Genomic DNA, 15,366 nt, shown 5'->3' on the forward strand with positions numbered 1-15,366 from the left:
CACAGAAAATCAAACAAATCAGATCATCAGAAAGCATCGGAAGCTTTTTTGAAAGGTTTCATTTTTATGCTTTGCTTAAAGGATAAATCAACAGTCACACGGGATGGCTGTAGGAGGTAGAGCAGGTCATCTAGTAATTGGAAGGTTGTTGCTGCTTCAGTCTCCAGGACCAAATATTCTTCGGTCACATACTAACCCCAAGTTGCTCTCCGATGCATCTATCAGTGTATGTATGTGTGTGAATGTTAGACTGAAAGCACTTGAGCAAAAAAGCATGGAAAATGTGTTTGTATGAGGTAAGTTTGATAAACAATAAACTGGACGGGTAAAAAAGCATCAGTGCACAGTGCAGGACAGGCCAGAGCCAAGGTAGCTGAGGTCTTTTAACATCGGACAATGCTCAGGATATTCTTTGGGTCTGTGTGACCAATGCCATCCTCTATGCTGTTTCATGGTTTCCAAGATAAGGACAATGCTGCAAAATGCCTCCCACCCACTCCATGAGGTGCTAGCCAGCCAGGGCATGTTCACTTAAAGACTAAGATTGCCCAAATGCACCACTCAACAACACAGGAAATCATTCCTGCCTGTGGCTATCTCACTGCACAAGCACCTTGAGGCAACCGTTGTTGTGATTTAGCGCTATATAAATAAAATGGGACTGGTCTACCAAAGTTACTCCAAGAGCACGTCAACCAATCATCCAGGAGGTCACAAAAGAACCCAGAACATAATTAAGGAACCACAGGCTTCACATGTCTAAGGTCAGAGGTCATGATTCAACAATAAGAAAGAGACTGGGCAACATGGGATCCATGGGAGAGCTCAAGGAGAAAACCACTGCTAACCAAAAAGAACACAACAGTGTTACATGTGCCAAAAAACATCTCTTATCTCCAAGACTTTTGGGGAAAATATTCTGTGGACTGACGAGACAAAGCTGAACTTTTTGGAAGTCACCTCTTCCAAAATGTATTTCACAAAAGGACCATCACACCAACAGTCACATATGGTGGTGGTATTGTGATGATCTGGGGCTGTTTTGCTGGCTCAGGACCTCGAAGACTTGCTGTGGTAAATGGAACCATGAATTCTGCTGCATACCAGTAACCCACCTGAGATTGTGAGACCACCAGGCGCCCTATGGGTTACTGTTGGGAACAGCAAGCGACACAGACTGTGCAGAGATAGGTAACAAGGAAATAAAAGCAGGGATGCAGAGCGGGGCTATCACACCCAGCAGCGAAAACAACAAAACAAACCCTGTTTTCATCCATCTTTCTCACCGACACCAGATCCCTCGCAAACAAAATGGAGGTGATACAATCAGAGACAACAAAAGGATTATACGAAACACATATGGCTGGATGTAAGAACAACTCACAGCTAGGTAGAGTGCAGCATAGACGCTAAGCGCAGCCTCTTTGGACGGGAAAGTCTTGCGGGCACGTAGGATGTCGTCCTGGTTTCCTGTGCAGGCCTCCTGGTGGCTGATGTAGCGCAGGGCCTGCTGGCAACCCAGTGCTGTGTAGTTTGGCTTACAGACAGTCAGGAAGTATGGTGCCAGGTTTCCTGTCACTACCTGCCCTGCGTTGACAAAGATGTCAACAGTGAAGAGGCCAAAGGTGTAGACTCCTGGAAACAAACAAACAAATGTTAAGACTGACGAGAGAAATACTGCTGTTAGCAGCAACATAGATAGTACCGAGACTGAAAAGTGAGGTGCTGATTAATATTAATGAGATACAGTCAGATTTTGTGAAACTTGATATTCCTCAGTTCAACACAACTCAATATAATTTTATTTTTCAAGGCGCTTTATATTTTAAGGTGACCCTACAATATTACAAAGAAAAAAAAGAGAAAACCCCAACAATCAAATGAACCCTTTGAGCAAATGGGAATGAGAAAACTCCCTTTTCTCAGAAAGACACCTTCAGCAGAACCAGGCTGAGGGAGGGACGGCCATCTGCCGCGACCGGTTGGGGTTCAGGGAGGAAGACAGGACAAAGACATGTTGTGGAAGAGAGCCAGAGATTAATAATAACTAATAATTAAATGCAGAGAGGTGTATAAACACATAGTGAATGAAACACTCACATCACTGCATCATGGGAGTCCCCCAGCAGCCTACGTCTATTACAACATCACCTGGTCCAGCCCTAACTATATGCTTTAGCAAAAAGGAAAGTTTGAAGCCTAATCTTGAAAGTAGAGATAGTGTCTGTCTCCTGAATCCAAACTGGAAGCTGGTTCCACAGAAGAGGGGCCTGAAAACTGAAGGTCATGAAGATATGTTGGGACCTGATTATTCAAGACCTTATATATGATGAGAAGAATTTTAAATTCAATTCTGGATTTAACAGGAAGCCAATACAATCTGCTCTCTCTTTCTAGTCCCTGTCAGGACTCTTGCTGCAGCATTTTGGATTAACTAAAGGTTGGTTTTTAGGACATCCCAATAATAATGAATTACAGTAGTTCAGAAGTAATAAATGCATGAACTACCTTTTCAGCATCATTCACTTCATTTTCCTAACTTTAGAGATGTTGCCCAAATGGAAGAAAGCAGTCCTACATATTTGTTTATTATGTGCATTGAAGGATGTCCTGGTCAAAAACAAATTCCTCACAGTGTTACTGGAGGCCAAAGTAATTCCATTCAGAATAAGCATCTGGTTAGATACCATATTTAAAGATTTAAGATTTTCAGGGCCGAGTACAACAACCTCAGTTTTATCTGAATTAAGAAGCAGAAAGTTAGCGGCCATCCAGGTCTTTATGTCTTTAAGATATTCCTGCAGTTTAACTCATTGGTGTGTGTTATCTGGCTTCATGGACAGATAGAGCTGGGTGTCATCTGCATAGCAGTGAAAATGTATGCTATGTCTTCTAATGATGCTGCCTAAGGGAAGCATGTATAATGTAAACAGAATTGGTCCTAGCACTGAACCCTGTGGAACTCCATAATTAACCTCAGTGTGTGAAGAGGACTCTCCATTTACATGCACAAACTGGAGTCTATTAGATAGATATGATACAAACCACTGCAGTGCAGTACCTGTAATACCTACAGCATGTTCTAATCGCTCTAATAGGATATTATGGTCGAAAGTATCGAACGCTGCACTGAGGTCTAGAAGGACAAGCACAGAGATGAGTCCACTGTCAGAGGCCATAAAGCTGTTTCTGTGCTGTGATGAGCTCTGAAACCTGACTGAAACTCTTCAAATAAACCATTCCTCTGCAGATGATCTGTTAGCTGTTTGACAACTACTCTTTCAAGGATGTTTGATATGAAAGGAAGGTTGGAGATCTCTATGGATCTTGTACTCAGAGCTTGTTCCTGTGCTGCCGTGATTAGTGCCTCTGTGTGTTCCTTCAGTCCAGCTTTGTCCAACCACTGATAGGAACTGGATGTAACCACTTCCTCTATCTGCCGGTGGTGTATACCATGTATGGGTATTGTTAGATTTGTATTGTTTGTTGTCATTTATGCTTAGAAATATTTAACGATATATGCTTAGAGGTGTATAATCGATTGTGTAGTGATAGGATGTGTGATCCTTAATAGTCTGCAAAGGCTTTGTGTGGCATTCACACCCACATCCTGGGAGCATGGGAGAGGTCGTAACTTGTCTTATTGTTTTATGGTAGGATAAACGTAGCTATGTCAGTTTTAGGCTAAGAGCCTTTTGTTTAGATGGACCGCTAGACTCCTGGCACCAGCTTTGGGGAATCTTCACGGGGTCACATCTTGACCCCACACACACATACTTACACAACGCACAGGTAAGGTACTCTTTGTTTGTATGTAGACGTCGTATGTTAATGAACCTATGTATATTCATGTAACCTCAATAAAAGAGCAGTGTTACGGGGGAGCGGACGAGAGCAACTGGGGTCGAGCGAAGGAACGGCGTTTGTCTGGTTCTCTCCCGTGCACGAGAAACATGAAGAACTTTGCCTACTCGTGTCTTGCTTTGCTGTGTAATTAAATTATCTTGAACGTTCCAGCGAATAGGTTTAAGCTGCAAACCTATCAGGTATACATGATAGTTCTTTTTCTCCTTGCCCTTCTTCCTTCTTGGGTTTCTTCTGCCTGAGGTATTCACTAAGCACACGATCAGATGTGGCCATCTTCCTGATGGACTCACGGATGTTCATCGTCTCATCCTGGATAGTTGCTCGGACACTCACTAGTCGTCAGGCTCTTTTCTTTCGCTTAGTGTACAGTCTCAGGGTGCTGGATTTTTTTGCCAGCTTATGATTGCAGCAGGTATTTCTAGCTGTCCCCAGTGTCTGCAATGTTGCCTTCACAATGTCACATTAAAATAAATTAGATAAATAAAATTAAACAAAGGCAAAATGCAAAATTGTGTTTTGGTGTTTAAGTCGGGATAATATTACATTTTAGAATTTAATCAGTTGACAATATATTCTTTTTGCATTAATACAAAACTGTAACACTGACAGAATTTTATTGTTATATAATGTTGACACTCCTACCAGTTCCTTTATAATGTGTGTGTGTGTGTGTGTGTGTGTGTGTGTGTGTGATTGAGATTTCCATCAGCTTCTGGATTTCTCAATCTGTCTCCTCCAGTTGCTACTGTGACTGCACCAATGAGGATACAGCCTGGAGACAAACAGGAATAACAGCTTCATGTTTGGCCCCGACTCACTTCAAATTACATCATATAGTCTAAATGCATCAAACCTGATGTCCTACTTAAATTTACCAGACAGACAGTAGACAGTGTGGCTTGTAAAGAATTTATAAAACTGCTAAAATTGCACAGTCTGTAGGCTGGGTGGCTTTAGCCTAATCATAAAAACGTGGTGTAAATGGACTGGTTCCTTCACAGTGCTTTTCTACTCCGAGCACTCAAAGAGTTTTACAAAACTTGCCTCATTCGCACAAGCACTTTTTCCATGCACTTTCTATGCAGGTGCTTTTTATCTAACATTTACATACATTCATACTCTGATGGATGCACTGGAACCAGTATGTTGCTGCAAAGTTAGCTGAGGTATTCACAAATATCTTCAACCTATCTCTCCTCTGTCCTCACATGCCTGAAGACATCCACCATAGTGCCAGTTCTCTAAATGATTACAGGCCAGTGGCATCAGTAACCATGAAGTGTCTTGAGAGACTGATGCTTAACCACAGGCTGGCCTCCCACCCACTCTGGATCCTAATCAGTACCACTTCTTTGCCCAGACTGCAGACACCCCTACCATGCACACCGCCCTGCCCATGGCCACTTCTGAGTTCAGCCCACATTTACCCTCCAAGAACATCAGGTGTTCAGAGCACTATATCAAAGGAAAGCTGCTGGCCCTGACTATTCAACCCCTCCCTGTCACATGCCACTGTCCCTCACTGCCTGAAATCAGCAACAATAGACCTGGTTCCCAAGTCCACCACCATCAGTGGCCTCAATGACTACAGACCTATTGCACTGATGCCAGTGGTTGCAAAATGAAGCACATAAAGGACTGCCTCCCACCCAGCTTCGACCCCCACCAGTTTGCTTATAAGGCAAACAGGTCCACCGAGGACGCAAATCCCACTGCCGTCCACTCTGCTCTGCATCACCTGGAGAATCCTGGGACTTCAGTAACGATGCTCTTCATTGATTTCAGCTCGACTTTCAATGCCATCATGCCAGACAGACTTATAGCCAAGCTGGTAAACTTGGACTTCCCCCACTACACGTGCATGGATCGAAAGCTTTCTTACTGACCAATCACAATCACCAGAACTTCAGAGAAGGTGATCAGCTGTCCACGCCCCTCCCTGGACTGGATTGCCAGCTCTAGATGTCTCTCCAGAGCCAGGGCTATTACAAAAGACCACCTGCATCCTGTTCAGATCCATCAGATGCAAAACCAACAGACTAAAGAACACCTTCTACCCGTGGGCTGTCAAAACTCAGAACTTCTTCCACAGGTCCATCTAAATCCATTCCAGTCACCACTGTTTGCCAAAAAATCCATACATTTAAAATTATTGTAGCTAATTTTACACACACACACACACACACACACACACACACACACACACACACAGACACACACACACACACATATAATATATATATATATATATATATATATATTATAGCAAAACATAATAAATGGCATTTGCAATAAGAAAAATGTGTGATTCGCACAAGTAACCTCGTTGCGCTGCCTCTTCTGTCTGTGCCTTATCTTCCAACAGAACGACGGTGTTGCGACACTGGCAAAGTGCTCCATAAAATAACAAGGACACGACATAAATCATTCAGCTTACTTGTACTGTCAGTGTGAATAATTCCCTCTGTAAGCAGCCTGTTCATCTCTGTTCCTCACTCCTATGTGAGTCTGCACACAGCCGGCCTGGAACAAAACCCCCTGCTGCTCACCATCACACACCCACTGTGACCATCACCCAGGTGCCGCTGTCCATTCACGCTGCTCCTAACCAAACCAACCAAGCTGGAGGGCTTTAACGGAAACAACAGCTTCCCTCGTACAGGAGCCGCTGAAATAAATTACCTGCTGACACCGAGTCGGACAACCGCTTCTTACACACACACTGAAAGAGGTGTTTACCACACAAAAACACACATATGTATACGGGGTTCCATGATGTGTTGCTGGGTCACCCACAGAAGCTTTTCCAATCATTGTCAAGTGTCTGTGCTGCTGCAAAACTCATTTAGCCGAGGCTATGAAGTGTGCAGAGAGACGTTAACAGACAGGCGGCACTGCAACAGTTTAGTGTGCCGTATCTCTCTTCTTCTTTCACGGACTCTGGTTTTAAATGTCACTGCGTGACTCATTGCCGTTCCTTTGTCATCCCCCATGAGCCACAGAGGCTTACTGCCGACAGGTCATTTTCTTAATAAGCATCAAATAGGTTTTGTCAAGCATCATGTGACTCACTCACCAAGTGCTCACCGCACAACGCATCGTTTTGACTCTGTCCCACTTTCTGATGCGAGTGTGGAAAATGTGGATGCGCTTACAGCGAACCCATCCCCCCTTCTTCCTCTCTGTTGTAGGGAACACAGAGAGAGATGATCAAAATTGCTTATTAGGGCATAAATCTAATGCCTGCTTCAAACAATGCCATGATCTGCCGCAGAGCCGCTGTATAGTTTGTTTGTTCTGTGTAGTCTCTCCTCTCTTGGTGCATATCTGTGTGTCGGAGGGTGAGCACGGTTGAGGCAGTGCACCTCTTATTTGATCTCCAAAGTGCTGCAGTGTGATGTGCAGCAAACCCACTGTTATCACAGTTTCCCCCAAGTTCATAAGAAACACTTTGGAGTGCTCAGCTGTAGTAAGCTGGTAGAAGTCCTAATAGGGCTGGGCGATATAGCCTAAAATCCATAATCGCGATATAATTTGAAGCACGTGCGGTAACGATATATATCGGGATATATTCTTTTCTCCTGTATAACGTATTTTCCACACTATAAGGCACACTTAAAATCCTTTAATTTCCTCAAAAATCGAGAGAGTGCCTTATGTATGAATTCTGGTTGTGCTTACTGACCTCGAACCGATTTTGGCTGCAGAAATCTGTTAAAAAATGTTTTGATGGATTGTCAGAGCATTACGGCTGCCGTAGTGAGGAGCTTCGCGGAGTAATCTGGGTCCAAAACTCCGTCAGCTTCAGGTCCCAAAGTCAAACGAACACTAAAAGTTAAAAACTGTCTAAATTCTTTCATCTTTAATTAAATCATCAGCGTTGCTGCTTTACCAGGTGTAACAATTAAGTTTAACATCCAGGCATCCATGAAAACAGGATTTATTAAATTTAACGGAGTTAGAAGTTAACAGGAAGTTAGCTCGCTAGCTTCCACCTAAACATTTTATACCATGTTCTGACAGAGATTTTTGAAGCTAATTCAAACGTACAGCTCTGCTACCACTTCCAACATAAATGAAGACAGAAAACTAAACAGCAGTGGTGTTTGCAGGGTTACTGAAGTTGGACTACCTGGTATATAATGTTGTGCTACGTGACTGCTAGCGACACAGCTATGTTAGCATAACATTAGCACAGTGAAGCTGGAGGATGAACGCTAACTTTTTTTCCACTCATTAAAAGTTAACGTGAGGGATTCTGGTGGTCAGGGACAAATGCAATCGCCAAACTTCAGTCAGTAGAACAACTGAGATTATTCATCCACAATACGAGGTTAGTTATTAATATACTGCAACAACATGGGAACAGAGCAGCTGCGAGAGAATTCAACATTAATGAATCAATGTTACGGAAGTGGAGGAAGCGCAGTTTTTGGCTTTCCCCATATTTTAAAAGCGCTTCATCTCTTTGCTATGACTGTCGCCCGCCATAATTTGCAGATGATAATGGTTGTAGCCGCTGCGATGCTTTCGACCAAAACAGGCGCAGCTTGATGACATCATCAACATGTGCTATCGCGATAGAGCGATATAGTCAAAATCTCTATCGTTGGCCAAATTTATATCGTTTCTATCGTATATCGTTTCTATCGTATATCGTTTATATCGCCCACCCTAAGTCCTAATACTGGACACAGTGTTAAATACAAAGATGCAACAGCAATACGCAATGTGACACAGTGTGAAAGTGTTGATTTAACTGTGAAATGTATTTATTGGACAGAGACTGAACTTCAGTTTCATTTTTCCCCGTGAAGCTCGTTGAGTAATTGTGAAGAATTCGTCAGTACTGAAGAACACATAAGCACGGAAGCTCGTTAACATTTACGTTAGCAACTGCCACTTCTACTTATATGTCCTGTTTTTCTCCCCGATGTTGAACAGCTTCAAGGCATTGACTTTAACTGAGTTAGAGGGCTTGTGGAAAACATTGTTCAAGCTAAACAAAGGGTTAGAGTTAGCAAAGAATCTAAGAATACAGGAGTAAGGGCAAAGCAAACAGTATGTGACAGGTCTGATCCAGTCAGACCAACATCTACTTTCATGTTCCTACACTAAATTAAACACAAATCAAACTAGCTCACTACACAATTACTCTTTACAACGCACAGTAAGGAGACAGTCCTCTAATTTGAATAAAGTTCTAATAAATAGCACAAGAATGTTTTTCTTATTCTGTTTCCGACCCGCTGCAGGCGATATCACATTCTAATCAGCGTTTAATCTTTGAAAATGAGTTTTTCACAGCAGCAACAATATCACAAATCTCTCTGAGGGCTCTTTTACTCTCCTGTTTGTGTTTCTATAGCTGCTTTTGAGAACAGCCCCTTACAATTCAAACTGCTGTTAAGCTTCACCAGCAGGCATTATTAAGACAATCAGCCTTTCCGGTCTGATATGAAAGAATTAGTGCACAAATCCTTTGCGCTGGCAAGGGAAAGAAAAGCAACAGTGTTCACTGAAGACATGCAGGAAAGCTGCTAAAGGATCAGAAAAACAAAAGCTGAATAGAAAATAATGATTATTTGTATGAATGAATAACACTACATACATAACAGAGGTCCAAGGTTTGAAAATAATCTCTAAATTTAGTCCAGTGTGTGTCAAATAACACAGAAACAAGGAGCTCAGACAGCAGCAGCATCTTCTTCAACGAAGAAAGGAAAGACCATAAACAGCAAACAACACACAGCACACAATGCAGGAGAGTTTAGACAAAAGTTATTTACATGCAATAGTGGGAATCAAACGTCTAGAGTAGGGGTGTCCAACTCCAGGCCTCGAGGGCCGGTGTCCTGCAGGTTTTAGACATGTCCTTGATCCAACACAGCTGATTCAAATGGCTCAGTGACCTCCTCAACATGTCCTGAACTTCTCCAGAGGCCTGATAGTGGACTCATCTCTGTGCTTGTCCTGCTAGACCTCAGTGCAGCGTTCGATACTGTCAACCATAATATCCTATTAGAGTGATTAGAACATGCTGTAGGTATTACAGGTACTGTGCTGCAGTGGTTTGTATCATATCTATCTAATAGACTCCAGTTTGTGCATGTAAATGGAGAGTCCTCTTCACACACTGAGGTTAATTATGGAGTTCCACAGGGTTCAGTGCTAGGACCAATTCTGTTTACATTATACATGCTTCCCCTAGGCAGCATCATTAGAAGACATAGCATACATTTTCACTGCTATGCAGATGACACCCAGCTCTATCTGTCCATGAAGCCAGATAACACACACCAATTAGTTAAACTGCAGGAATGTCTTAAAGACATAAAGTCTTGGATGGCCGCTAGTTTTCAGGCCCCTCTTCTGTGGAACCAGCTTCCAGTTTATTTTTTTCTATCTCTACTTTCAAGCGCCTTGAGGCAACTGTTGTTGTGATTTGGCACTGTATAAATAAAATTGAAAGAATCTAAAACCTGCAGGACACCAGCCCTCGAGGCCTGGAGTTGGACACCCCATGTCTAGAGTGAAGAAGAAACACTCAGTGCATCATGGGAAGCCCCGGCAGCCTAGGCCTATTGCAGTGTAACTAGCAGGGGTCACCTGATCCAGCCCTAACTATACGTTTTAGCAAAAAGGAAAGTTTGAAGCCTAATCTTAAAAGTAGAGATAGTGTCTGTCTCCTAAATCCAAACTGGAGCTGGTTCCACAGAAAACTGAAAGCTCTTCCTCCCATTCTACTTTTAATTATCTCAATGAGCACTCAAAGTGCTGAAGTAAAGAAGAAAAAACATTATATAGGAACCAGTCCATTAACCACTTACCATCTAGGAACCATGAGTAAGCCTGAGAGCAAATTGCTCTATTAGGAAAATTAGGTACTTTAGAGTATGATCGCGTCACACTCGGATGAGCCACTGACAACGTCTACATGAACAGAATCAACATGTTTGAGCAATGTTTTAGCCGATACACTGCATCGTGTGAGCATGAGCAGCACACAAACATGAGCAATACTGCAGTCTGCCCAACAGCTACAGATGATGCTGACATCAGTGCTTTCTTCACACATTGCTCCATCAAATTCCAGAAGTTTAGGGAAGACTTCAAGAGACTTTAGCTGAAAAGAAAATACCTTTGTAAGCAGCAGTGGTGCACTTAAAAAAAGGTTAAAGCTGCAGTGCAGTGTGTTCCCAACGGGCTCAAAACTTTTAAATATTGATGTTATCTGCACTGTTTTACATAATGTCACTTACAGAGTAGGCTGAGCATGAACTTTATAAATGTAAAGTTCAACAAGCAAAGCAACAGAGGTAAAACAGACTCCTGAAGATGAGTGCACAAGTGCACCACGACCCTCGGCTGTGTTCTAAATATACTCTTCCCTGAACAGCACAGCCTGTGAGTCATTATGCAAAGCTACGCCTGGCCTGAGTGTTAAGGGAAGGCTATGGAGCTGCAAGACGGCTTGGTTCACATCATGCAAATGTTGGCAACAAACATGTGCGAGCATGCATACTTATGCACATGAACAGATGCACTCAGGCACACATGCAGAAATGCAAACACATGGAATCTGTCACGTGTGAATACTAGTACGCTCTAATATTTGTAAAGACGCAAGAATACAAAAGAAAACCTGCAGGAGCCACTGTGCTGACCAAGGTGAGCTGGTCTGTGACAAACACAGAGGAAACTGATGCTGCTTCATAGTTTTTCTTCATCACACTACAAACACAGGTGTACAGTGCATCAAAGCTTTCATTTGCTCCACATTTGGTCTTGTTACAGCCAAAATGGATTTGACTTAGTGTTGTGTGTGTGTTCTTTCATGCACAAGCTCTCCTTGAGTCTGTGTTTTCAGTTTGTTTGTTCCTGCCCTGATCCGTGACTGGATTGTTTACCTGTGAATCACCATCAGTAAGAGCTAAGTTTTAAACTTGTGTCTGACTTGCTGAATTCTGCATTATGGGTCCTAATCTTGCCTGTCAGTGGTGCACAATAAAGGTACCATCATGGTCCCCTTCCATCCCAATATTGCAAGGAAAATGTTATTGTGTCCTTTTCAAATAAGCTATTGTCACTGATGGCACTCTGCCTAATTTGCAGCAATATAGTGCCACAGCACAAGCCAACTGTGAGCAGAAAAGTAATGATTTCCCTGGACGCTGTTTGGAAGGAGGCCCCGAGGAGAGGTTGTATGTCTCGGTTGGCCTGGGAATCTTTCCATCCATTTTCTTTAGCTTATCCGGGGTTAAGTGGAAGAACATGGATGGATGGAGAAGTACAAACGTAACTGTGTAACACTTCAGTTTAACAACTTCTAAAGTAACCTTGCAACTCATCAGGAGCTGCTCAATAAAACTGAAAAATGTGTGTTAGTTTTGTCCCTTCTTAGGCTACGTTCACACTGCAGGCGAAAGCGCATAAAATCCGATTTTTTTGACCCTGTGCTACCCATATCCGATCATGGTATGACAGTGTGAACGGTGCAAATCTGATATTTTCAAATCCGATCTGGGTCACTTTCGTATGTGGTCCTGAATCCGATACATATCTGATGTTTTAGAAAGCTGCTGTTTGATGGTCATGTCGCATTAAATCCGTCTTTTACGTCACCGACACAAGACAGATGCCAGTTATTAGCGCCGGAGAAGACATCACGAACACTTCCTGCCCATCCAGTACAGATGTCAGTGAAACTGTTGGGAAGACAACGTTGGAGAAACGAGAACATTTTATTTGTACTGTATAATCTGCAGATTCTGACAGAAATCTGCAACTATCCTTTGAAGCAGCGCTCCTCTAAAACAGCAATAAGGATCATTATTAGGTTATTTACATTATTATGTAAATAACAAAATAACTTGAAGCAAAAATTGGCAAACGTAAAGTCCGAAGTCTTTATATTAAGGTCCATCAGTCAAACAATACTGTTGCTCTGGGTCTAAACAGAGCGCGTTGTGTGTGACGTCTTCTTTTGCGCATGCGGGCGCTTTGAGCGTTCACACTAGAGCGCGTTTGCTGTCACATTTTATTTGTAGTGTGAAGAAGCAGACAAAAAAATCGGATTTGATCAAAAAATTGGAATTGAGCATCAAGACCTGCAGTGTGAACGTAGCCTTAGTTTAGCTCCTGTCCCAGTTTTTTCTTCCATCGCTGTATTTAGTCTAATCTCGTGTGTGTTATCGTTCCACTTCACTCATATGTATTGTCCCAGACTCTCTTTGTCTCTTGCTCAAACTTCAGCTTATCCACCCTTCATTTTTCCAAGTTCCAATGCTTCCTGGCTGTTATTCCAGTTGCTTTCAGTTTCCTTTCATCAGCCAGTAAAAGGCTCACTCAGTCTGCTGAGAGTGTCTACTTTTGGGTCCTCTCTCTCCCTGCACTCCATTTCCAGATTTACCAGAAAGACTTTTCTCACATATTGTACAGATCACTGTTGAAGTAGCTCCCTTTTTACTGAACCTTTATCAGAGGTGGACACACAGTAGTCAGTGTCAGACATCTCTGGGTCTGTCTCGTGTTCACATTAACACATGGTGTTGCTACAGAAATATCATCATGATGAGGCCTCTCCTTAAATCATGTAAAATTTATACAGAGGTATTAGTGATTAGTTGATTAGTTGTGCTATGCTATATTGGAATAGATCTCTTAAACTTTAAATTCAGGTGTTTTGAGTCCCACTGCATAAAGTCAAGCATCCAGCCAAGCATGTAAATAATGAGTCCGAACCCCCCTGGAAGCATTTAGGAACCACAGCATGGAGACCATGGAAAATCACTGAGCGGTTTCACCAACTGCTGAGGTGGAAAATGCCAAAAAGTCACCAAAGCCTCAAAGACCAAAAACCATTGAGACCAAATGGGTCTCCATGGTCCAACAGTCCTTTTGTAGGCGTAAGGTGTAGTAAGCATAGGACAACCAGTCAGTGTACTTATTATTCTTCATTCAACTTAGATAATACAGTGTTACTGTTTCCTTATGTATTTAAGATTCATATTTACCTCATTTCTTTCTTTATTTGACTCGTCCCTGATATCGCACTTTAAAATCTCAAAAAGATGTTGCAAATACCGACTTTTTACACGTGTGGTAGGAAAGGTTAAAGTAAAGTTAGAGATGCAGTGATTTATAGTCAGTAACATGTGCCTAGATCGGTTTTACAGCAGGTGCGGTGAGTAAAGTGAATGTTTCAAGGAGGCAAACTGCCAGAGATGGGAGGTGATGTCCCGTACAACACACAGCTGTTCATTTGCCCATCTGCCGTCCCATCTGTGTGAATGTGAGCTTCACTCAGAACTTTATCACCAAACTTGCTATATTATGCATCGTCTTGTTTTGGAAACAAGCGTTGGTTGTTATAGAATAATTCAAGCTGAAAGATGCTTCAGCCTTCGCTGCAGTCCCAGATGGAAGCCTTTCATGCTGACACTGACCAATCAGAAATGTGTTTCTTTCAGTAATGTGGAGACACATGTCATATATCTTGACGTTATTTATGTATCAGAACCAAAATAAAAAGTGGAAAACTAAAAAGTGGAGCTAACAGGTCTCTATCTTGCTTCACTCTTTAACACTGATACCTTTTAATAAAGCAACTCCTCAGCTTAAAAGTTAAATCAACTCAGGAATCTTTGGCGTTGAGGCTCAGAGATTCAGGCAGGACCAAGCAAACGGGCGACGTGGAGCCTTCATTACAGCACAGCACAGCAGAGTCTTTCTGGGATTCATTACTCACTGTGCCAACAAGCCTGCCCAAAGTACTTCTCCATACTCATGCATAAAATGCACCATAATCGACGCAGGCAGGCATGCTGCATAAAATGGGATTTCCAGATTGTGTATTTTAAAGAGTACTTTATAATTTGGAATAACAGCTGCTACTAATGTTACTGTAAAGAGAAACTGACGGCCCCGAGACCCATTAGATGATAGCAGCAAAAACCTTATTTCTACCCTTTAAAAAAAATAAATAGATTTTGAGGGTGCCTGGCAAAGGAGGAAATGTAGCTCCTGGGTCAATCCACAACCTAGATTGTAGAAAGCACTACCAGCTCAAGTCAGTTAAGGACAGATGATAACCTAACTGTCATGTTTCGGCTGTGTGCAGGCAGGAATTGGACCCAAACGCAAACTCACTAGAAACGGGATTGAACTCAAAATGGCAGCTTTGATTGCTGAACAAAGAACGTCTACAAAACCTAAACTGAGAAGAATCTAACAAAACACACACAGCATGACGGAGATCGCAACACTGACACAGAGAAAAACAGGGCTCAAATACACTGGGAAGTAACGAGGGGAATGAGACACAGAAGGAGAAATCAGAACTGACGAGACAAGGGAGCAAAGTAGGATACACTCACATAGACACAGACCTTCAAAGTAAAACAGGAAGTAGCACAGATAAAAACTAGACTAGGGGAGACAGAGCAACTAAGAAACACAGAAAACAACAGAGGGCAGCTACTAACTACTCAGAGAACT

The 15,366-nt window shown here is 42.4% G+C and overlaps 1 protein-coding gene across 1 annotated transcript in view; it reads right to left on the minus strand.

Annotated features, from left to right (window-relative positions):
• plppr5b (phospholipid phosphatase related 5b) overlaps positions 1 to 15,366 on the minus strand; it is a 104,390-nt gene that overhangs the window by 56,483 nt on the left and 32,541 nt on the right. Inside the window, exon 5 of the mRNA XM_087845808.1 lies at positions 1,385 to 1,635. Within this exon, the coding sequence (XP_087701934.1) occupies positions 1,385 to 1,635 (251 nt within the window). The remainder of the gene's footprint in view (positions 1 to 1,384; positions 1,636 to 15,366) is intronic.

This window comes from Neolamprologus brichardi, chromosome 9, assembly GCF_056152115.1.
Source record: "Neolamprologus brichardi isolate AB-2024 chromosome 9, ASM5615211v1, whole genome shotgun sequence".
Classification (NCBI taxonomy): domain Eukaryota; kingdom Metazoa; phylum Chordata; class Actinopteri; order Cichliformes; family Cichlidae; genus Neolamprologus; species Neolamprologus brichardi.